Below are 27962 nucleotides of genomic sequence, written 5' to 3'. Positions count from 1 at the left end.
GACAAAGGGAACTGAGAACAAATAGGGATCAGATGTAGATTCCAAGAGCATACCACCAATGTACTTAGTTTGAAATCACCTACAAGTCTCATCCAGGCACAAGCACAAAATCCAACAAAGAGGAACACACTCAAATGCTTACATTATACATTCAAAATAAAAATAATAATACATAACAGAGAGATGATTTACAAGGAAAAAAATATCATCTCCCAAAACAATAACTATGCATTTGACTGTTTCCCTCCCAGCTAGGACTCCGGCCAGAGCCAGGACAAAACCAAGTAATCCCATTCCAAGACAAAGACAGAAAGCATGTTGGAAAACAGATATAAGGGGATAGAAGACGCAGTATGTACCTCCCTGCCCGCTATGAGAGGTCAGGATCCCCACCCAGAAAATGGGATAGTAAAAAGGTCTAGAATTACAATTAAAGCACCCAAGAGAAAGTAAGACAAAAGGGAACTGGGAACAAATAGGGATCAGATGTAGATTTCAAGAGCTTACCACCAATGTACTTAGCTTGAGATCACCTATAAAAGTCTCATCCAGACAAAAGCACAAAATCCGACAAAGAGGAATACACTCAAATGCTTACATTATACATTAAAAATAACAAATATAATAATACATAAAAGAGAGATGATTTACAAGGAAAAAAGTATCTCCCAAAACAATAACTATGCATTTGACTGTTTCCCTCCCAGCAGGGACTCTGACCAGGGCCAGGACAAAATCAAGTAAACTCATTCCAAGACAAAGATAGAAAGCATGTTGGAAAACAGACGTAAGGGGATAGAAGACACAGTATGTACCCCCCTGCCCACTATGGAAGGTCAGGAACCCCACCCAGAACAATAGATCAAACCCAAATGAAGGCAAATAAAAAACAAACTAGGCAGTTGAGATAGATAGATAGAAATAAATATTGAAAGAGAGAGAGAGAGAGAGAGAGAGAGAGAGGGGGGGGGGGGGGGGGGATAACAGGTGAGTGAGAAGGGTAATAACTATAACTGCAACAATGATACACCAGCCATACACCAAATTTGGTTTACATATTAATTTATTTTCCCATTAAAACGTTTATAATGTCACCAACTTTTTCTTTCCTTAAAATGTCAATGGGGCTTAAGTTAGTTATCTAATATATCTTTCCTTTCTAATTTATTCTAAATCACATTTATTAAGCACTTACAAGATACCAATTAGCATCGAAAAATAAAGAAGAGCGAGACATTTTTTTCGAGTAAAAAAATTATCGCTCTATATCATCTGGTTAAAAAGTTATGACCAACAAAGTGGTGAAAAATTGTTATAAACACTGTGACCAAAACACTACAATTTAATGGATAATCGAGCACAATTCAGAGACTGCTTCAGATACAACTCTAAAACTTTTACATGTAGTAATTCAACATCTCTGTCACATGTTACAAACAGTAAAACGAATTATTTATAGAGAGAGAAAAGTACAGTTCAGAGTGTTGAAACAGCTGAAATCAAGGAAAAATAGATTATGACATGGAAATCATAAAGACCTAGATGAGATAGAGACATAATTTTCCGGCAATAATGGTCATTATCAAAACTTTATAATTTTATGAGAAAAAAGAAGCATTTTTGACCCTATAAATTTTCTTGAACAATCTTATGGTGATCATTGGCTTAGATGAATGACCACTATATCACGGGAATATTGGAAACGTTAGGATTAAAATATTTAATCATATACAGATATACCAAATACACCAATGAATCAGCGTCATTTAGGCCTTATAAAACTGGAGATATGGGCTGACAAATGTGTGAGGTGGTGAATGAAAAATTATAGAAAATAGATTTTTTCTTACCAACTTCCGATCCCCTAAATTAAACAAATCAAATGTGTGTGAGCGATAACTCTTGTGTGCAAGCACAATTTGCCCTGAAATATTCAGTGAAGAAAATTTTTTTATCAAAAAAGGACTATTTCCGGTTTTAAAAATTATAATACGCAATAAATGCATGCACTCTTTACACAAAGATTTCTAAATATTACGAAAATGGAGGGTAATGATAATAGTACAGCTGTATGCAGAATTTTATGCCCTTTTCATCGATATATCTATAATACTTGCCGTTTCCTTTCACAGAAAATGAAAAGCGAATACAGACATGTCAACCAACCTCAACCATTTGAAAAGATTGATCATATTTTCCCCAATATTTATGCTCATTTTCTCATGTTTCTTACCTAAAAATCATATATTCAACATGTGCAACCATCCAAAATTTTAAATTTATTTAATTTAACATTTGTTGAATTTATGGAGTCTTATCAAGCTAGAGTTGGAGAGAATAGGGAAATCCTGCAATTCCTGTGACAATCATCTGTCTGCCTACTCAGGTTAATGTAGGTGGAATTGACATTTAATGACTTCAACTATTCCACTTTTATCATGTTTTCTCCTTTTTGTTACAAACAGTTGATTTTTTGCATTTATCATATTTTAATAATCATATGAGAAATCATACTGGTTGGCAAGCCTGCGAATATCTTAAGTAGATGTCATTTTTAAAATTTTCTTCCAGTTCTGGTGATGAGATCAAATTTCTTCAATCTATTATAACACAAATTTGTCTGCTTCAAGAGAAAACCATCACATTCAAAGTCACAAAAACAAATGATTGCACTTCAATTAACAAATTACATAAAGTATCCAAGTCATATCTGTAGCCGATATTTGTTCAAACAGTTCCTTTTTTTTCATAAACCTCAAATTGAAACTTTATTCCATTTTCTTCTTGTTCACATGATGGAATATCCTCAGGGTTATCAATCTTTTCAAACACAGATGGGTCTACTTCAGGAAAAAACACATCACAGTCAAAGTCACCGAGCACACGAGTTAAATAAATCCTGCATGGGTTGGGGGCTAGCATTGCCTCCCTGTATAAAGAGCTCCCTCCAATTATGAAGATGCCCTCAGAATCAGTACTGTTATTTACCATCTCAATTGCTTCTTGAAGGCTACGTGCAAGACTTGCTCCTTCAGGTGATTCTGTGAGTTGAGAACTCAGAACGATATTCATACGACCAGAGAGGGGACGGAACTTTGCAGGGATGGAAAACCAGGTCCTTTTGCCCATAATCACAGCATTTTGTTTTCCTTCCTGAATGGAAGAACATGTAATTTTCTTGAAGAATGCCATATCTTTCTTGAGACGCCACGGTATCCTTCCTTCAATTCCAATTCCCATATTGTTGCATGCAGCAACAACAATATACAGTTTTTGTGTTGCCATGTCTCTGAGAATAGAAAAAAAAAAAAATTTTTAATTAATATATAAAAGCTACCAACAAACCCAAAGCAAAATAAATGATCTTCGTCATTTAAACACTCATTTACAGCAATCTCTAGTGATTACATTATTACCTGGTTTATGGAGACACTAAGATAAGTCATCACATTAAATTTGTATAGTAAAAGGCTCAGGAATCGCAATACCAAAGGCTATTATTATTCGAAATACCCCAAAGAAGTGATCAAGAGACCTCAACCATGGTACTTATTTTGATGCTAGTGTTGGTATAGGTTGTAGTAGTGATGATGCTCTAGTGGTCATGGTGATAATGATGATGATGAGGTGGTAGTGGTTGTGGCAGTGTCAATGCTGTGATGGTGATTGTAGCAGTGGTGACCACTACTACTACTCCTACTATATGGGAAATACCAACCTATGTAATATATACAAGTTGAATACCCCAAAATAGTCTTAGTGCATTTTTTAAAAAACCTACAGCGTTCTTACAGCTCCCCATTTAATAATAATAATAATTTAAAAATTAGACTCATACAAAATATTAAAGGAAAAAAAATATTATAAATTTAAACAGCAAAATAAAGTATTTTTTTCAGTTTTATTGTAAAAGGACATAACCCATTTACGTTTATGTTTATTGGCAATACAGTCCTTGATTGAAGGCTTCATTGTCAAAGATGTTGGTTCTATTTTATTTTCACTTGACAAGTTCTATTTAACAGGAAGTAAAAGCTTAAATGATATCTGAGACCATTTGAAGTATAAAATAAGCTTACATGCATAAAGGTTTTAGTGAAAACCAGCGTTTAATAACCAACTGAAAAGAGCACTATAGTACAAAATGAGACGCATCAGCTGATGTGTCCGATGTGAACAGATCAAAAGTCAGAAAAGTGAAACATTTGTTCAATTGTCACCTTTGAAGGAAGATTAAATAGTCTACACAGGTATTTCCTAGTATTATAATTAACGTTCCAGTGGTGCAATAATGATAAAGATGGCAGAAGAGTCAAAATGCCGGCAGGCGATTATTACATTTAGTAAAATAGTTCCCCTCTTTGATTTAATACATAGAGAATAAAAAAGGATTTGAGAGTATTTATATGAATAGATATAAACATGTTGCGTAATGACATAATAAGTTTTACCTCTGGCAATTTAATTGCATATAATAAAATGGTAGATTGAAAAAGTTCAAATAAATTGAAACGGATTCCCTATTTTAATTATTACAACATATGAACTGACAATTAATAAAATTTTATTGCCCCCCCCCCCCCCACCCCCCACTTCTCTCTCAATGTGTGGGGGTGTCAAAATGTATAACTAATAGAGAACTTCTTACCATAATAATTATTAAGGCTAATGCCTTTAGAATATGGATACAAATGATAACAAACATACCTAAACATATGGGAAAGAAAATTGATGACTTGATGGCAAAATAAAATTATAGCAATTGGTAGTTTTTACATATCGATATTATTAATATCGGATTTCACAAAGAGAAGAAAGATATACGAACTTTTAAAACAAAAACTATAAAATGCCCATTAAAAAAGTTGGAAAGTATGTATTCAAAATAAAAGCAAAGTAAATAATAGTACTGAAAATATTATGGACTAAATAAAAAATAATATATAACTAAATTTTAAATTGTCGGGCAGGCATGATGAGAAGATAATGTAAACATGGCATTTCGGCGATAGTTAAAGTGTCTGCGCATAGATATAGAGGCCTGAAATTTGGTATGAATAAAGTTTAGATGTTATTCTAAAAACAAGCGTTTTATGTTCAAATTAAAAACACACGCTGTAAATAAAAAAGGCCGCTGGTAGACACAGCGTGCTATGCGACTATGGTAAACATCGCGTGTTACGTTGTGGGAAAGAAACGGTAGTAGGTGCAGCGTAATACGCTACCACCCACTTGCCGAGATGGTAGCTGCAGCGTAGATAGGTAGAGCGTAAAACATTATGAAGTTTCCGATGGCTGTTATAAATCCATTTTCCGTTTCGCATCCAGATTTTAGTTTTTTTTGTGACTCGTTTTGTTTCTAGATTATGAGTCCAAAATTATTGTTTAAATCCCACAAACGCTGCATGCTGCCAATTAACCTCCTCCTCCTCCTACTACTACTACTACTACAATAACGTTTTTTAAATCTACGTACTACTTCCAATTGTATTATCTGACGGTGTAAAAATACAAACGAAATGGTGAAAAATGAAAGATATTGGATGGAAAAAGTAGAATCAATGTACCGTTGGGCTCAAATCCTTCGTCGGCAAAACAAACAAGGGGTGTAAATATGACAAATGTAGCGCTGAACTGTTGGGTGATAGAAGTATAAAGGAAACGGGGGTGTAGCATACATGTGTGAGTAGATTCCCTAGGCTGTTTCACACATGAACATTAAGAGCAGGTCAGTTTAAATAAAGACGAAAAAAGAATAAAACAAAAGAGATACTTGTTAGAAATATATTAATCGTATCTAGTAGTAATAGTAATGATATTGGTAGTAGTAGTAGTATTGGTCGGGACTCAGTGGCTAATAGCACTGATGGCAGGGACTCAGTGACTATTAGCACTGGTGTTAGGGACTCAATGGCTAATAGCACTGGTGTTAGGGACTCTGGCTAACAGCACTGATGGTAGGGACTCAATGGCTAATAGCACTGATGGTAGGGACTCCGTGGCTAATAGGGCTGGTGATAGGGACTCAGTGGCTAATAGCACTGTTGCTAGGGACTTGGTTGATAATAGCACAGGTGGAAGGGACTCAGTGGCTAATAGCACTGATGGTCAATGGTAGGGACTCAATGGCTAATACTAATAGCACTGGTGTTAGGGACTCTGGCTAACAGCACTGATGGTAGGGACTCAATGGCTAATAGCACTGATGGTAGGGACTCCGTGTTTGTTTGTTGCTTTAGGTCTCTTCCAACACAATTGAGGTTATATGAGAGACCGCTGAAACAAAAAAACAAGCAATCTAACAAAAATAGTACAAATGTCAATCAAAATCATAACCTAAAGATATCATAAGCTAAATTATAAATAACCAAGAACAAACAGGCAGAGGATTTACAGGAAAAAAAAAATATCCCCTGTCAAAAATACAATCACAAACCAAAGAAGCAGGATAGGCTAGTAAAGAGAAGAAGAAACGACATCACTATCGGATCGTACACCCATGCGAACATCATAGGTATACGATTCAAGGGTGATGCTCCCATCCAACCACCCCAAGTAGGGACTCAATGGCTAATAGGGCTGGTGATAGGGACTCAGTGGCAAATAGGGCTGGTGATAGGGACTCAATGGCTAATAGCACTGATGGTAGGGACTCAATGGCTAATAGCACTGATGGTAGGGACTCAATGGCTAATAGGGCTGGTGATAGGGACTCAATGGCTAATAGGGCTGGTCTGGTGGAAGGGACTCAGTGGCTGATAGCACGCACTATTGATAGGGACTCAGTGGCTAATAGCACTGGTGGTAGGGGCTCCGTGGCTAATAGCACTGGTGGAAGGGACTCAGTGGCTTATACGGGTGGTGGTAGGGACTCAGCTGATAATAATAGCACCGGTGGTAGGTACCGAGAAAGAGAGAGAGATGGAACAACAGCACAGGTGGCAGGGACTCAGTGGTTTATAACACAAAAAGGTGGCTAATAGTACTGAATTAGGTACAAGTAAAACGAATAACAAAATCAAGACATGTAGTAGGATTGCAATATCCGCCACAACCAGCAAGGAATACAATTTATTATTGTAACAAAACATTCAAATTCAATATATAGAACAAACATTGACATCAAAACTGAAGGCATAAACCAAACGTCCATGCCAAATACTTCATGATAAGAATATCACCATTGCAATGCACGGTTCATCAGTAATATAAGTGAGAAAAAAAAATCAAAACACATCAGAGGCACGATGACACATCTTGACTTGGGATTTAGCCCCCCCCCCCCCCCCCCCCCCCCCCCCACCCATTCCACGTTCGAGACTGCACACCCCTGCAGCCACGCAGTCCTCGGCACGTAGGTACACCTTGACTTGGGATTTAGTTTCCCACACCCATTCCACGTTCGAGACTGTACACCCCTGCAGCCACGCAGTCCTCGGCACGTAGGTACACCTTGACTTGGGGAAATGTGCTACATAAATGAGAACTTTGTGCAATACTGGTGATTATTTAAGAACATGCACAAAATTTACATACATAAGAATTACTGTCAGGCAAATGAATGCAAACATTGTGGAACCAACGGATACAACGAAGACATCTTGTCGAGTCAGTTGGCCCACTGCTAAGCTCTCTTGGGGGATCTTCTAATCAACATTCATTACATTTATTTTTTTAAATCCTCTTTTTCTTTGGTAAGCCTAAAACAGTAATTCCAAACCCTTTTGGTCTTCCTCTCTTTCCTAACTTTGTTGGGGTTTGATATTTAAAAGATCTGTACCCACTCTATCTGCCCCATTACAATAAGCCAAAGCTCCAGTAACTCCCGCTACAACACCCCCACATTCAGCACTGTCACAGCTGAGCGTCTCAACAACCCCTGAGTTTTCTACAAGTACATCTACCACAGGAACTTAAAAAATATGACCATCTACACTACCTAGCCCTTCTACTACAACACTGTCAACAACCTCACCCTGTGTATCATCAATTTCTGCTCCACTTGCACCACCTAACCCTATCTCGTCACTACTAGTACCGTCTAACACCATCTCCTCACCGTCCCCTCCACTTCCACCTTGAACACTTACTACATCTGCTACACTGTTTGATGTCTCCACCCCACAATGCCCTGCTTCTTCCACAGCACTATACCCAATATCAGAGTCAAATATGCTAAACTCCTTGCCCTGACTTACCTTTAACTCAAACCCATTCAGCAGATCTAGATAATATCGTAACCTGTCCTCACCTAACTCTACTAGAAGGTGAAGCAATTTATCAACCTGTGGCTTTGCGAGTCCATAGCGGTCTTTCTTTTCCATGGCACATGTGCGCCAATCAAAAGAAGGCACACTAGGGAACATATCTATAGATTGCTGTTGCACATTGCACATGTTATAGCCAATGTGCCATCTCTCATTAAAAAGAGACAGCGAAAGGGGATTTTCTCCTTTGTCCAGACGAACAGAAATAATGTGCTTACAGGGCAACAACATTGATGTTGAAGTGTGGCATGTGCAAGTCAAACCATCAACCTCATTGCAATCGTCAATATTATCGTTGTTATAAACATAAGCAACAGAGTCTAAGTAACTGATATGATAATTAACAGCTTTTTGAAATTCTGAGACAACAAGCTTAAGCGCATGGGGTGTAAAATGTTTCTGAATTTCAGGGAATTGGGATGACGATTTCTTGGTAATATTCACAAAATTTAAATGAGCAGTCTCTTCCAGTAAACTCTCATAAAGAAAAAAGATTTTCTTAAGGCATACATCAAGGGGTGCTGGGGACTTTATGACAGACTTTAATTTCTGGTGATAGGATTCTATCCAGTTGTTAGTTGTATCCCCAAAATTAATGTGCTCAGCTCTGGCATAATGCACCCAGCGCTCACGCATGCCGTCCCAGTTGTCCAAAAAGTACTGGAAAAAAGTCTGATGGAGTGTCAGCAGCACTTCCTTGAGCTCATTATATTGTTGTAAGCTCTTGGCATTGCATAGCTTCTCCACCATCAGCCTTATTCCCATTTTTACATTAGACTCAGCCTGTAAACTGTCAATTTTTTTTTTGAATGCCTTCTTAACATGAAACAAACACAATTCGCACAACGCGTCGGGGAACACTTCCTCCAACCTCGCCACCTCACTTAGGTCTTTGTCCACCATAAAAGTTTTAATTGAAGAGGAGTTTGGATTGTGGTCCTTAAATTTTGTGAAAATTTCCGTCAACATCGATGAACTTTCGTTTGTTATTAAGGCAAATCCACATAACCTGCTCCTGGAATTTCCATCCACAACTAAAAATGACAGCAATGGCATGTCCCTGTCATTTACACAATACGTGCAGTCAATAAGAACGTGTTCCGGAAATTTCCTGAATGTTTCCCTCATCTCTGACGGCTGGACAAATACATACTGAAGAACATTTTCTTTATTAATGCCGTAATCAGACACAAGACCTGGATCCTTGACTCGCAACCTGTCCAGTTCCACTGCCAACATCTGGGCATCATTGCCATTAGAGGCAGCCTGTTTTTCCTGTTAAGTGATATAAATAAAATAAAAAAATTATCACGGATCCGGGTACAACAAAAAAAATTAAAAAATTAAGCATAATTCATGAAAAAATGATGGATGATTACTTTTAGAAAAATTAAAAGAAATAAATAGGGGGTGTTTACATGATACATTCAAAACAACAAATGTAAAAATTCATAACGGTACAGACAGATGATATACAATCTGTCCCTCCAGGAAACCGCGACGCTCGTAGCCGCAACGCTGCCGTGATTTTTCACTGTTACCGCAATGTTTTTTGCAATGTTCCATGCTCTGGAGTCAAATATAATCATATAATGCTAAACATAGGAAAATACTACTGCCACCGTCACACAAAACTATTTAAGATTTCGTGAGTAGCTTCCCTTGACAACACAGGAAGTAGATAATTCATTGTTTTCAATCGATTGACTCATCTCGGCAATTTATCATCCTCTAATAGGCTTTTGTTGAATTTGTGCCGAAATTGAGTTTGAGTTGTATGAAAAAAAATAAAATCGCCCATGATGTTTAATAATTCAGCAAAGAATGGTTCCAAGACAACAGCCCGGGAACGACATAGATAATTTCTGGGACGAAACTTTTCTGTGATGCATGTAACATCGTTTTAGATCATCAGAGAAAGGCTAAATTAACTTGGTCCCCTCGATCTCGTTACTCCCGAGTTCCAATGTATCATTATGATGTATAGATGTACTTGGAAACATAATAATAATAATAATATTTTTTTAATTTATGAGCTTTTCTACCACATAATTGTTAGGAATCCATGCATTTGTGTAAAAGTGTTGTTTTTTTAATTTCAAAATCTCCTGGTGGCATCCCCTGTATATACCTGGCATATTATTTCTTTTCTGTGTATGCAATGTCAATATCAATGTAATTTAACGTAATCCATGGACACAATACTGTATAATACATACCAACTAAAATTGGTGGAATGTGCTTGTCAAGCAAGAATAAATTATTGTGCGCTGTTTATTGAAAACAATGTTTTAATTTGCAAGTATTCCTAGCAATCAGTTAAAGATAAAGAGACTTCTTGAATTAGGCAATAGAAAATTATCACGGAGTCCAAAAGTTGTTGCGACTACCCAAAGTTTGTTGCTAAGAGCCAGTGACTTTTGAATAGAATTAATTCGGACTCTTGGAAAATTTTCTGATTATCCGGAGTGTACTCTATTATACAAGCATTACAGTATAGTCAACATGGTGTAAAATGAATTCTAAAAAATAAATAAATTTTAAAGATTGAACTTTTATATATGGGGGCAGGCAATCATAGGAATAGGATCTCACAGAGAAGAATTTTAAGTTGTTCTGATCAGTCTATATATTTATCAACATTATGTCTGGTGCCAACAATGTCGTTGCAAAGCGGTTGCATTGTAAACAAATGAGAAAAATGAAATGACTTACTTTCTGACGCACGGCTTTCTTAATGTTGTGTACATCTTGCATGATGACACGTTTCCCTGTCAAACAAACCATTTCTCTCCTCAGGTCTTTAAGAGGTACATTTAACTTAATAAGTTCCTCCGCTTTTCTCTTCTCTGCCTCATTCAGCTTCCTCTGTTTTGCATATCTCTCAAATATATCTGTAGCTGTGAGAGAAGAGATAATTTTTGTATTCTGTACAATTAAAAAATAATGTGCTCACTTGACTCGTCTCTAATCATAACATGTATGGTAATTTTCTATGGAACTCAAATCTTGAAACTAAACAAAAACCGAATATATAGCTTTATAGAATCCGGTTAAAGGTACCAAACTCAAACATAGAAATCAGGTTGAAAAAAACCCCTCAAAATTAGGAAACTACTGTTATATTTCATGTAAAAGATTGAATACAAATTTCCATAACTAACAAATATCAAAATTTCAGTTTTGGTCATCTTAACTATAAATTCCTTCTCGATGTATGGTTTATCCCGAACAAGTGGCAATTTGAATACAAGTCCAAAAAGCATCCCCTGGCTATTCGGACCTAAACTCAAAAGTAGTATGCTTGTGCAATCATAGACGCCAAGGCCAGATTCAATAACAGCCTCACACATGATGATTGTACACAAGAAGCATTTGAGACGGAGTCCAAATCACCGCAGCCATATCCCAAAACGACACCGTAATGACATGATGGTCAAATAGAAATTAATAATTTAATGGATAAAAAGTACTCACAAATCTCATGATTGTGCACTTCATTAAGTTGCTTGATAACGATCTTCGACCTGTCCTTTCTGTCCAAACATGCATAGATTTTTGCTTCACATGCTTGCTTACTGGACCTGTGGAAATAAAATGGTCTATACTTCAAAACTTGTCAATAATACTGCGCGCTGGGCAGCAGTTCTAATTTAGGTCCACATCTAGTCATCTAGATCTGACATATAGTGATATAGAAATCGAAATATAAAATCATTCATACTACTTACACTTACAAGTATGTATAGTGACAAGGATTTGAATCCATTCACATCAATATCATTCTCTGGACATACAACAAAACATATTCATATGAACTCTCCAATTCACGAAATATAAACAAAACTGAGAAATATCCCCACAAACCAGGGCTCGAGTAGCTCAGTTGGTAGAGCACATGCTTAATACACACAGAAAGAAACTGAGATCAGTCATTCAGTTATTAGTGAAGTTGTGATGATGTTCATACACTTCCCCCCAGTGATTGGATTTGGATAGGTGGGTCTGTAACTGTAAGATCTAGCTGAAAGTACTTTGTGCGTCCAAAAGCAGAAGTAATTAATTGCAATTGTCGGTTTCACACTATAGAAACCTAGGTCTAGGTAAACTCCAGCAGGCCTCTACTTTAAAGACTAGAAACTTAATAATAATAATAACAATAACATAAATAATCCCCACAATGTTACACTCCCCTTTCCCATGTCCAGTCCCTCACTCACTAAATCAAAACAATCTCTCCCTATCTGTACAAGAACAATCTCTCATGTCATACCCCAATAATTCCAAAAATACTCCTGAATTTAGTCATTGACTCATAGAGAGCCTAGTCTAGTATTATTAGTATTAGTATAAAATCTGCTTTGACGTTTAAAACTCCGATGGAATATCATCTCATTGATTTAATAATAAAATCGTTTTAATTTTGATTTTGTCTCTATCTTGTACTTGTATTCATATTCTATATGCCTTAAAAACACAAATCACTTTTAAGCAAGATCTACGAATATTGTCAATAAAGATAAAAGTTTTAAAAAGTTGCAAAGTACTAACAAAACTTACTTTGTATCACGCTTTCCTTGGCCACTCGGTTTGAGGTATGCGTGCACGGTATGTATAGTACACATACTCCATTTCAAGTGGATATGCCCTCTGACCATCTTTTACATGTTTGTTCGCTTGAATGCACGTTTTGCACGATGATTTACAAAGGGTTGACTTGTTTTTTTAGCAATATTTTTCAATTGCAGCGAAAAAGTTATTCCATGAAGGAAATTCCTGTCCTATTCGTAGCATCGCCATGTTGGTGAATGACAGGAAGTAGGAAGACAAAGTGAGTTGCGCGATCGTATTATGCGCACTACGCTGCGAGGAATGGGGGTAGTAGCGGTAGCGAAGTACGCTGCGAGGAATGGGGGCAGTAGCGGTAGCGAATTACGCTGTGCCACCCACTTCGAAAAAAAAATTAATTAATAATGTATTTGAAAATTGCCAAATTTTAGCTTCATATATTATATAACTTCTAGTTAGAATTTTTAATGGATTTTTCCTTAATTGGCACCATTTAAAAGGAAACTGAAAGACGAAAATAATGATACCAAAATATCTGCGATATTCCTCTTTATTATTATTATAACGAAGTTATGCATCAATTGAACCCCCCAAAACGCTAACGGCAATTTCCAGTTGCAACTTTCCTATGGCATGGCATGGGCGAGTTGGGTCACAATTTGACTGCCACTGCTGCTGCTCACTAAACTGCCTATTCAAACTCAAACTAGGCTTTGGCGTGAAGGTGTGTTTACACTTTCAGTTTTCCAGCATTCACAACTCTGGCAAAAAAGGACCATTTTTTATTTGGCTAGGGAGACCAAGATTTTGATCTCCCTATCTAGATACTTCCTTGATATAAAGACTTACATAAAAGATGGAAGAAGTTTGCTTTATAGCTGAGGTGGTTGTTGAAAGTTGGGCGAGTTTGCCTATTTATCTTGGCAACTTTTCACAGAAAAATAAAAAAACGATAGGGGCTGCCTTTGCCTTTTCACAGTTAACTTCCCGCTTTTAGCATTTGCTAAACTGCTGAAACTGTGATCTGTAGCTGCAGAATTTTTTATTCGATAAATTATTTATCTTGATTTATGTTTTTAGCACTGTCCAACTAATAATAAGTTATTTTTTGTAGCATTCAATTACTCAAATTAAATAATAATTAAAAAATAGAACTTGATACTTTCTAAAAGTTAATTGTTAAAACCGCTGACCTAAAGTACGAAAATCAAATCTAACGATCAGGTCTGGCAGGGGACGTTACTCTCAAACACTTTCTGTTTGTTTACTGCTGGATTTGACGGTCACAACCAAAACTAATAGGAAATAAGCCCTAGAACAGAGTTCAATAATTCATCTGTTCCTTCGGAAAACAAAAATATGAATGTTGCACGTCAACTTGCTTATACTTCTAAAAACTTTTTCCACAGTATTGCGACACAAGCCCGTATCAATTCTATTATAACTACAGCCAGAGTGGCCAGAGGAGTCGGCTACCAAGGTATCCGGCGTGCTGAATCAAGAACGAGATGGACTGTTGCTCTTATAAACAGATTCAAACATGTGTTTCCCAAAAGTTCATTGAATACAATGTATATAATACCACGACGTTTTGTTTCAAACACGTCTTCTAAAATACAATTTACTGTAAATAATGTCAACAAGAAAGTCACAGAAAATATTCTTGTGTTTTCCAACGAAAATGATTCGTTCTACAAATTCCTTTCTTTCTTCGGAGTGTTCCAGATGGTATTGTGGGGTTATTTATCACTTTCTCCTGTGCAAAATTTAAGTACTGGTCCAGTAACGTTAAAGAAGGAAGATCTATTGGATATGCCATGGTGGAAAAGGTGGCTTTACAAAGAGGGTCAATACAAGAATGCAATCTCAGGAATTTTCCTAACTGTCGGTATGTAAAATGCTTTGATGAGTCAAGGGTTGAGTTTTACACCTTTATATAAGAAAAGCACCTGGGAGTCAGGTGTCGTGAATAGATTTTTACATCTCATTCACGATGAGAAAATAAAATAATAAATAATATGCCCGAGGCATGAATCTCCACCGAAGTGGGCAGTTCCCGATTTACTAAGTACACATACCTAGATTTTGATTATCCGTTAGGAACGTTTGCTGTAGATTCAAATGGTCAAAGAGAGAGAGTAAGCGGTGACTGCCGCTTATATACGGTGGCCAACAAGATATGACGTCACAATCACAAACGGAACATCATGACAACAACTCACAACAGCCTCGATCGAGATACTACACACCAACACACAAACACACAACATAAAAAGGCATACTGTTCCCTACATTCCTCCCCCTTCTAAAACAAACCTCATTCTCCAGTTTGACATCCTATAACGAAAAAAAAAGACTTCTTACCTTATGAGGCGTTGCTCCAATTGAGCCATAAAACAGGGGAAATAACAACAAACAATAAATCTCCCTTCCCGGGGGCTTGAAAACTTGAAATAAAAATCCACAAAACATTACTGAAAATATCCATATCAGAACATAGTACTTATGAAAGTTGGACCACAATTAATAAAAGATAACATGTTAGGAGGGATGTAATATTTTAAATTTAATTGGGAACATAAGCAATCAAAATTGTAAGACAATATCAGTGTGGTTGCTTCCTGCACTTGTAAATGGGTGGATATGTCTCATTTTTTCTTTAAAACAATGCAGCTGAAAATTGAGCTTATTTAGTATTTACATTATTGCTAACAGGATAGGGGAGCTCTTTATTAATTGATTGACAAGATGATGATGACCAGGGATAATGTCAGAAATTTTTTTTTTTTTTTTTTTTTTTTTTTAAAAGCATAGTCGGAACCATGTCCGTTACCAATTCATGTTAATGTCTATAATACAGGTCCTGCCACAAGGTGGTATCCATCATCATTTTGAAGCTTATGCTTCTGACTCACCTGATCGAGGTAATAAAATACCTTCTGATGTATAGCCATAATTCCCTCCCTCGCCTGACTGAGGTGAATTCTCAGGTGTTTCATGTTATCAGTTCATTAGGGGTACCACTACCCTGGTTTCCTGGCCCACATGGTCATCATGGTACCCTCATGGGTTCTTTCTCACATCTTGGCTTATTCTGATTCCATCATGTTGGGTCGGGTTCTTAAGCCATGATCAGATGGGCCTCTGGGTAGCTCTCTCCCTTCCTCGCCTGTGATTCCGAGGGGTACCATCCCTGGTATCATCAGGTCTCTGGGTTCAGGGGGGCTTACACCAGGTATCATCAAGCCTGTGATTCTGAGGGGTTCCAACCCTGGTATCATCAGGTCTTGGGTTCAGGGCACTTTTTTCAGCTGTCATCAAACCTGTGATTGCTTGGGGTGTCATCAGGCTCCCTGTGCATGGTGTCTGCTCCAGGTGTCTCTAGTAGTCCCTTGTGCCCTTGAGTCATCATGATGTGAGAAGTTTCTTAGTGGGGAGGTGAAACCTCTACCCTTTGATGGGGAGGTGAGGCGTCACCTCTACCCTTCTCCTTCAGCCTTTGGTTCGAGTCCAGTATCATCAGGCTGAGCTTCCCTGGTATTTTCTTTGGAATTGAACCCCTTCATCACTGTCACTGCCATGTTGACAGTGGTGGCATCGACTCGTTGCTATTCTGCTCAGTTGATACAGACCGTGATGTTGCTCCAGACAGTCAAACATACTTTGTTGTTTCTTTCCAGGGTCTGGGGTTTTTCTTTTTGTACATAGCAACAGAAATGAGTCATGACAGAGTTGGAGGCTTCTTGATTGACCATTCTTCTTAAAGCTTGTTTCTGTTTTTTACACATAACACTGCACCGAGGATTAAATCTGCAATGATGCTGGCAGGACTGATCAGGATGGCATTCAGTTATAAAACGTTTTTAATTTTTAATTTCTGTCTTCAAGGTGCACTTTTTGCCTCTTCTAATTCCATAGTCGAATTTCATCTTTTCAACTCTGTCCTGGGAAAGCTTGGAGTGCCAGTTCCCACAGTCTGTCTGTGTAGTCCAGAACATCCTCCTTCTCGGCCTGGATGGTACTGTTGAATTGTATCAATGCTGCATGTTGCAGTTGTTGGCCGCCAAATCTATTCCTTAAAGCCCCATATGCTTCCTCAATATTTATGAAGACTGTTGATTGGTGGATACGCGATAGGTAATCCGCGGCTTTTCCCTCCAATGTTAAGTTTAAGAAATACAGTTGATCACGAAGGTGCTGGATATCATGATACTTCAAAAAATTTTGGAAACTATATACGAATGTGTCCCATCTTCCAGTTCCATCAAACGATATTGATCTTGGTAGCTGCACTCTGGATGGGGGAAGCATGTATGAGTATTCATTTGGCATCTCATAGTTGGGCTTGTTATCAGGGTTGCGGGATGCAAACGGGACGTCACGATATGGCAACTGTCTTGCTTCGTCTCTCCACTTCTGACGTTCGTTGTACATATCAATCACATTTTGGACATCACCGTACATCGGGGGCATCCTTCCTGATGGCATCGTATGCGCTGTCCTACTTTGCCTTACTGGATCTCTTCTACTCCTTTGCTCCTCTCTCACGTGCATTGGTGCTACATCTTCCTCTGAGAAGTGGAGGTAGGGATCCCTTTTGCGAATATTCACCGGGTCATAACCTTTACCTTGGAGATCCCCCTTAAAGGGATCCTGACCAAGTTTACCCCCCTGTGAAAAAGGCACCCCGTCTTGATTGGACGGCGGAAAGGTTGCTCGGCGTGACATGCTTGGTGAGTCGTGAAACTCTTCACGTGGGAAAAGTCTCATATCGCCATTTTGATTTACACCTGAAGCATCATTCGCCTTTCCTCGCGACTTATCAGTAGCAACCATTTCGGGTTGCGAAACGGCTCGTCGAGCGAGGTTTTTTTGGTTCGAACGGTTCGCCCCGCAGGTCTACATTACTGCTACTCAAGTTATCCAATGGGCATGATTTATCCGGGGTACTAGCCTGGGAAGCTGTGGCAGCTGGTTCCTCAGGATTTACCCAAGCACCGGTAGACGGAACCGCAAAATCAAAAAGATCTAACATTTTGATGTTAGCAACCTTATCTTCCAAATCGTCTCTAGTTAGAAAACCCTTCTGAGCACGCAGGTCTAACACTTTGCGAGCCAGTGACTTGCTGATCAATGAAGATCTGGCAAGATCTTTGGATGAGATTGAGTTGATCATGATTTTTGAATCCATTTTAAATGAACTGAAACAATATGAATAGATTTTGTCTCAGTGAAACTGCTCACATGGATTGAAACTAGGCCATAGCCAACTTTATGACAATTTAGGGTTTTCTATTCTTGTCATATTAGATTGGGGTATGTAGACAATTTGGTGACTGGGACAGGTAATTTGTGAGCTAAATGTCCCACATATTGGACGGAAAGAGTTTCAGGGAAACGTCCAATAATTAATAGGGGTAGTTAGGAGCATGTAAGTGAAGATGAACGCTTCTGTCTGGTGAGACCCAACTAGCCGCCTGTGTAGCTTGGTCAGCTAGTTAGATTTATCACTTACAACTTAGTCTAGTTAGTCTACCTGAGTTGAGTCCAGTTACTGTTGACTTTAAAACTAGAGATAGAGGTAATTGACCAGCAATCTGGGAGCCATGCAATGCATAGGAATAGTACTCCAGATGTCAGTCCTTGAGACTCTAGTCTCATGCATAAAAGATAAGCACCCTACCCTGTATGCATGGTGGGTCTTGATTAAACTCAGTTTAGACAGATTTCGACTTCTGTTGTAATCTTCTGGTATTAACACTTAGAGCTTAGAGACTAGTCAGCTAGTCTACCTGAGTTGAGTCCAGTTACTGTTGACTTTAAAACTAGAGATAGAGGTAATTGACCAGCAATCTGGGAGCCATGCAATGCATAGGAATAGTACTCCAGAAAGCAGTCATTGAGACTCTAGTCTTATGCATAAAAGATAAGCACCCTACCCTGTATGCATGGTAGGTCATGATTTAAACTCAGGAGTTTAGACATCGACTTCGCCTTCTGATGGATATGTTTTCCAGAGTATGGATGTAAAGAGTTCAGATAAACATCCTATACTTAATAGGGGTTGTTAGGAACATGTAAATGAAGATGAACGCTACTGTCTGGTGAGACAAAACTAGCAGCCTGTGTAGGTTGTTCAGCTAGTTAAGTGATTTATCACTTACAACTTAGTCTAGTTAGTCTACCTGAGTTGAGTCCAGTTACTGTTGACTTAAGAACTAGAGATAGAGCTGATTGACCAGCAATCTGGGAGCCATGCAATGCATAGGAATAGTACTCCAGATGTCAGTCCTTGAGACTCTAGTCTCATGCATAAAAGATAAGCACCCTACCCTGTATGCATGGTGGGTCTTGATTAACTCAGTTTAGACATAGACTTCGACCTCTGTTGTAATCTTCTGGTGTTATCACTTACAGCTTAGAGACTAGTTAGCTAGTCTACCTGAGTTGAGTCCAGTTACTGTTGACTCAAGAACTAGAGATAGAGGTAATTGACCAGCAATCAGGGAGCCATGCAATGCATAGGAATAGTACTCCAGATAGCAGTCATTGAGACTCTAGTCTCATGCATAAAAGATAAGCACCCTACCCTGTATGCATGGTAGGTCATGATTTAAACTCAGGAGTTAGAGACATCGACTACGACTAGTTGTGTAAGTAAAAACACCATGACACCTATTTTATGAGTGGTTCACCAGATCAGCAGATAGTTATAAGGAATAATGCATAGTAGGTCTCATCTCCTAGTCATTTAAAGCATTTCCAAATAATTCAATGAAAATGGGAAAGGTACTCACCAATATTTTGTTCCTTTTTTGTAGAGTGAAAATCTCTCTAAATATTATCGTAGTTAAATCACTGAAATACTGATAATTAGTTGAGAATTGCCGACCCCTAAAACGGCGAATAGCTGCAGAAATAGCAGTTAAGACCTCTCTGGTTGGGTAGCATCCACCAACTCCCATGTAATCCAGAGGAAAAATATCGTGGCGCATCTAAACATAATCCGTTGAAATTTTAGAACAATGCTAACTAACGACGGACTTGTTTACAGAACTCTTTTTTATGAAACTAATTCCCGTGCCCATGCACGTGGTGTCTCCATGCACGATTTTCATGGCAGGGTTCGAAATTTTACAGTTACACTAAAACCACAGTGAAAATTGTAAAACTTTATTAGTCGCAGCGCCAATTGTCGTGAATAGATTTTTACATCTCATTCACGATGAGAAAATAAAATAATAAATAATATGCCCGAGGCATGAATCTCCACCGAAGTGGGCAGTTCCCGATTTACTAAGTACACATACCTAGATTTTGATTATCCGTTAGGAACGTTTGCTGTAGATTCAAATGGTCAAAGAGAGAGAGTAAGCGGTGACTGCCGCTTATATACGGTGGCCAACAAGATATGACGTCACAATCACAAACGGAACATCATGACAACAACTCACAACAGCCTCGATCGAGATACTACACACCAACACACAAACACACAACATAAAAAGGAACAAAATATTGGTGAGTACCTTTCCCATTTTCATTGAATTATTTGGAAATGCTTTAAATGACTAGGAGATGAGACCTACTATGCATTATTCCTTATAACTATCTGCTGATCTGGTGAACCACTCATAAAATAGGTGTCATGGTGTTTTTACTTACACAACTAGTCGTAGTCGATGTCTCTAACTCCTGAGTTTAAATCATGACCTACCATGCATACAGGGTAGGGTGCTTATCTTTTATGCATGAGACTAGAGTCTCAATGACTGCTATCTGGAGTACTATTCCTATGCATTGCATGGCTCCCTGATTGCTGGTCAATTACCTCTATCTCTAGTTTTAAAGTCAACAGTAACTGGACTCAACTCAGTTTAGACAGATTTCGACTTCTGTTGTAATCTTCTGGTATTAACACTTAGAGCTTAGAGACTAGTCAGCTAGTCTACCTGAGTTGAGTCCAGTTACTGTTGACTTTAAAACTAGAGATAGAGGTAATTGACCAGCAATCAGGGAGCCATGCAATGCATAGGAATAGTACTCCAGATAGCAGTCATTGAGACTCTAGTCTCATGCATAAAAGATAAGCACCCTACCCTGTATGCATGGTGGGTCTTGATTAACTCAGTTTAGACATAGACTTCGACCTCTGTTGTAATCTTCTGGTGTTATCACTTACAGCTTAGAGACTAGTTAGCTAGTCTACCTGAGTTGAGTCCAGTTACTGTTGACTTTAAAACTAGAGATAGAGGTAATTGACCAGCAATCTGGGAGCCATGCTCGCAGCGCCAATTGTCGTGAATAGATTTTTACATCTCATTCACGATGAGAAAATAAAATAATAAATAATATGCCCGAGGCATGAATCTCCACCGAAGTGGGCAGTTCCCGATTTACTAAGTACACATACCTAGATTTTGATTATCCGTTAGGAACGTTTGCTGTAGATTCAAATGGTCAAAGAGAGAGAGTAAGCGGTGACTGCCGCTTATATACGGTGGCCAACAAGATATGACGTCACAATCACAAACGGAACATCATGACAACAACTCACAACAGCCTCGATCGAGATACTACACACCAACACACAAACACACAACATAAAAAGGCATACTGTTCCCTACACAGGAAATAGATGTGGTTTAGCAACGAGGTGGCCAAGTGGTTAAGGCATCGTACACTGTGACCCGGAATGTCTTCTAAAGACCGATACTTGTTTTCTTATGAATTACTTTGAACAATTGCCGAACAATCCATTTCATTTATTTTCCTTAATGGCATGATACAATGACAAATTAAGTATCAAGAGATTTTATTAACCCTCGAATGGTAAGCAAAATGGTATTTACTTCAAGAATGGCACATTAAACGCCCCGGTTAACTGTAGATAAGGAAGACAATTTTAAAATTCAAAATCAAAGGGATCAGAATCACAAAATTTTTTAATTTTATAAAAGTTTCATCTCAAGAAATGTCATTCGTTTTCTTTCACTAACAATAGACCACAATGTAATCAATTAGACTTCAATTTAATTGACATCACATGGTTGTCATCAACAAATAACCATGTCCAATTTTCCTCAGTCATGCTGCAGAGTAGGATACACACGCAGACACACACAAACACTCACACACCCCATCGCCATTTCACATAACTGACACCCGTCTGCTTATTCTTATTGCTTTGCCATTTGCGAACAATGGTTGGCTCGGTAGATTTAAATAGCGGTACAGCATTTCTTAAAGCAGCCTGTGGCGAGTCTGCTCCTGTGGCGAGTCTGCTTCAGTTGACACTCCTATCGTTTGTCCAGTCAAATTATACATTCTAAAGTGGTTGGGACATGTCTCTTTACAGGCACTCTGGGTGGGGATTCTGACCTCCCATAGTGGGCAGGGAGGTACATGCTGTATCGCCCCATGCCGGATTTCCAAATGTTTCCTGTCATTGTCTTGGTATAAGATTACTTAGTTTTGTCCTGACCCTGCCCGGAGTCCTTGGCTGGGAGGGAAACAGTCGAATGTATAGTTATAGTTTTTAGAGATGGTATTTTTTTCCTTGTAAATCATCTCTCTGTTTTGCATTGTATTATGTTTTGTTTACATGTTATATATGATTTGTAAACATTTGAGTGTATTCCTCTTAGTTGGGACCTGTGCTTGTGTCTGGATGAGGCTTTTAGGTGATCTCAGACTAAGTACTTTGACGGTGTGCTCTTGGAATCTACACCTGTTCCCTATTTGAACCAATTCCCATTTGTCTTACCTTTTCTTGGGTGATTTAATTGTAATTCTAGAACTTTTTACTATCCTATTTTCTTCCTTTTTACTGGCGCTGATATGACCTTAATGTGTTGCAAGCGCAGTAAAACCCTTAAAAACAAAAAAAATTCACAAGCACTGGTCTGCGCATCACATCATTGTAGTCAACGGTCAAACCACTGAACTTGATGAGCTCAGAGTAACGACATCCCTGGATAATGCATACTTTTTCTGTCTCAGGCGATTCAATTTGATGCAATTAATTTCATTTGTATACCTTATCGAGAGGTTAATTTCATATCACTGAAATTCAAATAGAGCCACAAAATACAGGCCAAAGGTCTTAATTTAATTGAAGAAACAATTCTATGGTGGATGACATGAAGTCAAGGACATGTGAATTATTTTTTGTTTATAGATTTTTTTTAAAAAGTAATTTTTGCTGTGTTAGTGTCAGTAATAAACAGGAAGCAGGTTAATGCCTTTGTATAGAGTTTGTTTACAACAATAATGTCCAATGGAAAAAAAAATTATATATATAATTGCTTTTAGTGCATCATTATAATTCTTTATGGCTTTGTCTTTCTTTGGTTCCATAAGTCTGTCTTTTGTTTCTTTCAGGATCATCAATCCTTTTTGTCAGCCTTGCCTATCCAAGAAGAGCAATTAAAAGTTTGTGGTTGTTGAAAGGTGGCAATCATATCAAGATCACTACACACAGCCCATTCAAGAATAGCCAATCTTTCAATGTTCCATTAAACAATGTAAATTGCTTACAGGCTCGCACTGGAGGCGGTACCCAGATACCACTTAAAGTAAAAGATAAAGCCTTTTTCTTTCTTATGGACAAGCAGGGAACTTTTCACCACCCAGAAATCTTTGACTTTGTGATAGGATTACAACGAAATTTATAAAACAGTATGTAGTGTCAAAGTGATACTAGGCTGCTAGAAGCTGTGGACTGTAAAAAGTAATAAACAAAAATTTATTTAACAGCTTTAAAAAAAAAAGAACGAAATACCAAACACGGAACGTTTCGGTTTCAAAACCCTTCTTTTGAGCCTGAAACATTCCATGTTTGGTATTTTTTTCTTTTTTAAAAGCTGTTTCCTGACCTCTCATAATGGGCAGGGAGGCATTCACTGCAACTTCTGTTCTGCTGAAAATTAACAAAGCTTTACTACAGCTTTGAGGTGTTGACTTAAAGTAAGCGTATTGCACTGTATGTGAATAGGGAATGTGTGGTTGATAGTGATTGAGTGTTTATAAATGCCTTTGTCTTGTTTTGTTATATGTAGAACTAATAAATCTGAAGAATAATTAAGGATTAAACAAATAATTTACTAATGAACTTGTGTGCATTACTTATTTAAACCTCTCTGTCCTTGTTGAGACACAAGAGGGTTTAACTGTAACATTTGTGGTGTTGTATATCCTTATCCAGTGCTCTTTAAAAAATTGTCTGAAAATTTGTTCACAGAATGTATGACACCTTATGTTTAAGTCCATCCATGTTTACATTGCATGCACATTAAGGATAAAAAAGAGTACAAAGATTGCGGCAATATTGTCGGAAAATCCGACAATTGTTGGACATTTTGCAGGTATTTTGATCTTAGTATGGGTGGATATAATATGAGTTCCATAATGATCTTGGGGCTGAAGTGGTAGAGTGGTTAAGGCATTGCACTGTGATCTGGACAGTCCTGGGTTTGAACCTAGCTTTAGACATTTTCAGGGGGTTTTTTTCTTCCTCTGGTAAGATTATTAACCCCCAAATTGCTAACTTTGGACATGGGTGATTCCTGTTGACATCAGATATCCTGTTTGATGGATTATCTTATATTCCTTTATGGAATGCCTAGGCGATGGGATCTAATGGGGCCAATGATCTTTGAGCATGGAAGGCAATGTCTAGCTTTTCCGTTGTTCATCTTTTCTGGATTCAGTGGATTATGTGCTAAGGTACCCTTTTTGACTGAAAATTAAAATATTAGTTTGACAACTAGGATACTAATATATTTCCTTGTCATCTACCTAAAATTCTGGGTGGGGTTCCTGACCTCCCATAGTGGGCAGGGAGGCACTTACTGTGTCTTCTATCCCCCTGTATCTGTTTTCCAACATGCTTTCTGTCTTTGTCTTGGAATGAGATTTCTTGGTTTTGTCCTGGTTCTGGCCGGATACCCTGGCTAAGAGGGAAACAGTCAAATATATAGTTAGTTTTGGGAGATGATCATTTTTTTCCTTGTAAATCATCTCTCTGTTATTTGCTGTATTATGGTTTGCGTATTATATATGATTTGTAAACATTTGAGTGTGTTCCTCTTAGTGGGATCTTCTCCCATAGTGGGCAGGGAGGTACATACTGTGTCTTCTATCCCCTTATACTTATATCAGTTTTCCAACATGCTTTCTGTCTTTGTCTTAGAATGAGATTACTTGGTTTTGTCCTGGCCGCTGAGAGGGAAACAAATGCATAGTTGTTTTGGGAGATGATATTTTTTTCCTTGTAAATCATCTCTGTTATGTATTATTATATTTGTTATTTTGAATGTATAATGTAAGTACTTGAGTGTATTCCTCTTTATTGGGTATTGTGCTTGTGTCCGGGTGAGACATAGGTGATCTCGAACTAAGTACATTGGTGGTATGTTCTTGGAATCTAAATCTGATCCCTATTTGTTCCCAGTTCCCCTTTGTCTTACTTTCACTTGAGTGCTCTAATTGTAATTCTAGAACTATCCCATTTTCTTCCTTTTTACCTAAATGTGTTGCAAGCACCGTAAAACCCTTAAAAACAAAAACAAATTCGTGGGATCTTGTGCTGGTGTCTGGGTGAAACATTTAGGTGATCTCAAGCTAAGTACACTGATAGTGTGCTCTTGGAATCTACATCTGTTTCCTATTTGAACCAATTCCCCTTATTCTTACCTTTTTCTGGGTGCTTGAATTGTAATTTTAGAACTTTTTGCTATCCCATTTTCTTCCTTTTTACTGGCGCTGATATGACGTTAATGTGTTGCAAGCGCCGTAAAAGCCTTAAAAACAAAACAAACAAAATCTAGCTAAAATTTTGATTTTCAGTCAAAAAAGCTATTGTAGCACATAATTCTATACATGTAAAGACATGTTTCCCCTGCTTACTATAGATGAATCCATTTTTATTCTATTCACAAAAATCAAAAAAAAAAAAACACTTCTAAAGTAACCAAATTCAAGCAATGTTGAGGAGTAATGTTCAGGGATTTGAGAGGTGACCGTGATCACGAATTGACCTGTATACTGTGTCCATGAGGAAGCTACTTTTTTCACTTCCACAAATTCAACTCAGGTATTAATGAGTATCTTGCTAGAATTAATATTGCTAGTACCAAAAAAAAAAGGGTAATGTAATGTATAGTTAGATACGATATAAACAAGTAATTTGATTGTTTGATGAAAATAGACGAAAACATTGTCTGGGTACGGTCATCGGACCTCCCATGGTGGGCAGGAGGCCACTTGCTGTGCCTTCTATCTCCCATATCAGTTTTCCCTTTCCACCTTGCTCTGTTTTAGTTCTGGATTGAGATTGATTCTTGCAGGGATCCTTAGCTCGAGGATCAAAATGTGCCAGATTTTAAAATAACCAACAGGGAGCCGGTAAAGAGGTAAAGAAAATATGACATGACGAGTAAATGTGACTTATATTGCAACAAAACAAAACAACAGACATTTCAACCATTGGCCTTCTTCAGGAGACAGACAAAACACGCAAAAAATAATTTTTCAACGTAGACAGAATGACTAGAATTTGTATAGACAGGGTAAGTGAGCAGGCAGTTGTAATAATAATAGACCTGTTTGGTACCATGAAAAATTAGTAGAAATACCAATATTTGACTCCAGCTACAGAACTGCATAGGTCTCTTTGACTCAATAGATCTTGTTGAAAAAGAAAGTTTAACTCCTTGAACCTCACTGCTGTTTATTTCTTCATAAAATCGGATCACTAAGTTATACTGCTGGAACCCAGCAAGTGACTGACAACAGCAGCTGCATGCTGTAAAAGTGGCTACCTGGACGGGGATTCCCCTTTTTGAGGGTTAAGACACAAAGTATTGCATTTTCGTGATGTAATACAACACCATATCTAGATGACCACTTACATTACAATAATATTAACTTACGGAACAGACAGTACTACCTTCACTTGTTATGTTGGTTCTTTTTTCGTTTTATTGTGATTATTCTGATAGGTTTTATTAGCAATTTAAAATCCCTACCATTTTAAAATATTTTTGTTGTTGTGCGGACAATAAAAAATTCAAATCTTTAAAATCAGACGTTGGATTCCGAAACTAATTAATGCTTTGTCCAGTCTTAATATTATTACACACAGTAAAACATTCATTTTCTGATTCAACACATTTTAACTACGTTTTTAATGGTCATAAATGTAATGGGCTGGACATCTGGTATGTTCTCTCCATTTGTATTTTGTATTGTATTTAAAAGATATGGAGATAAGAGGATTAAACAATTTAACACACTCCTAAAGAACATATAAAGCAATATATTGTGTGTGTAGGTTTTACTTCACTATTACAAATAGAAACAAAACCATCGTCATTACACCAAACAACAACACCATCACAGTGGCGTTGTAGATAATAGAAGCAATGAATATGGTAGAAAAGATATTCCTCTCTCTCTTTCTTTCTCTCTCTCTCTCTCACACACACACACACACATACATACATACACCGATACATCCTGCATATACACACATATTACATACACACGTAAAAGACAGGCTAAGAGAAATGAATCACATTCACACTACACCTAATTCATACCACTGACAACAACGATATAACATCAACAGTTAGTACAGATAGTATTCCACAAAAGCAAGTTTGACTGGGGAAAATAAGAAGAGGGGGAGAGGGGCGGTGGGGGAACTCAAACACAGCCAAGATAGAGAAAATAATAGTGGCACCTCCTAGGAATTAACAGATATTCAGACATTATTCTCAATATTCACAATGTACAAGTAGTGCAGCTGGTGAATAAAACTTTCCCACACCAATCAACAGAGACATGAATGAAACAAACCCATTCATTTCATATTTCTTAAATCAGTAACAGATGTGTCTTTAAGAACTATTATTATTGTAGGGCTACTTGCAGAGGGAGTGTATATATATATATATATATATATATATATATATATATATTCGTGGGAACGTTTAATGACAAAACTGTAGAATCAGTGTAGTAAAGTGTTCCATGGTCAGTAGGGAGTCCAGGAAATGATTATGACATTGTTTACATTGTGTAACTGGTCCAAATTCATCACCCACGATAGCCTAGACATCT

The 27962-nt window shown here is 37.7% G+C and overlaps 3 protein-coding genes across 7 annotated transcripts; 1 reads left to right on the top strand and 2 right to left on the bottom strand.

Annotated features, from left to right (window-relative positions):
* Nucleotides 1–1045: 1045 nt before the first annotated feature.
* Nucleotides 1046–20346, bottom strand: LOC144963209 (dihydrofolate reductase-like). Of its 5 annotated transcripts, none has more exons than XM_078896986.1 (2): nt 19634–20346; nt 1046–3289 (listed from the first exon to the last, which is right to left on the bottom strand). In XM_078896986.1, the coding sequence occupies exon 2, from the start codon at nt 3283–3285 to the stop codon at nt 2728–2730; it is 558 nt and encodes a 185-aa protein (XP_078753112.1). In that variant the 5' UTR covers nt 3286–3289; nt 19634–20346; the 3' UTR covers nt 1046–2727. The 5 variants fall into 5 exon arrangements, with proteins under 5 accessions (XP_078753112.1, XP_078753109.1, XP_078753108.1 ...); XM_078896983.1 differs by lacking the exon at nt 19634–20346 and adding an exon at nt 14915–15745; XM_078896982.1 differs by lacking the exon at nt 19634–20346 and adding an exon at nt 13686–13911.
* LOC144963207 (zinc finger SWIM domain-containing protein 3-like) lies at nt 7666–13689 on the bottom strand. The gene is made up of 3 exons (XM_078896980.1): nt 11745–13689; nt 10983–11167; nt 7666–9542 (listed from the first exon to the last, which is right to left on the bottom strand). Exons 2-3 carry the CDS (start codon nt 11052–11054, stop codon nt 7914–7916), a joined length of 1701 nt encoding a protein of 566 aa, XP_078753106.1. The 5' UTR covers nt 11055–11167; nt 11745–13689; the 3' UTR covers nt 7666–7913.
* On the top strand, nt 14196–23945 carry LOC144963208 (transmembrane protein 223-like). The gene is made up of 2 exons (XM_078896981.1): nt 14196–14724; nt 23220–23945. The coding sequence occupies exons 1-2, from the start codon at nt 14196–14198 to the stop codon at nt 23510–23512; spliced, it is 822 nt and encodes a 273-aa protein (XP_078753107.1). The 3' UTR covers nt 23513–23945.
* The last annotated feature ends 4017 nt before the right edge of the window (nt 23946–27962 follow it).

The sequence above is a fragment of the Berghia stephanieae genome, chromosome 1, assembly GCF_034508935.2.
Source record: "Berghia stephanieae isolate SIO BIC M18660-M18661 chromosome 1, UCSD_Bste_1.3, whole genome shotgun sequence".
NCBI classification, from domain to species: Eukaryota; Metazoa; Mollusca; class Gastropoda; order Nudibranchia; family Aeolidiidae; genus Berghia; species Berghia stephanieae.
The sequence above is the reverse complement of the archived record's forward strand: the minus strand, read 5'-3'. Positions and strand labels throughout refer to the sequence as shown.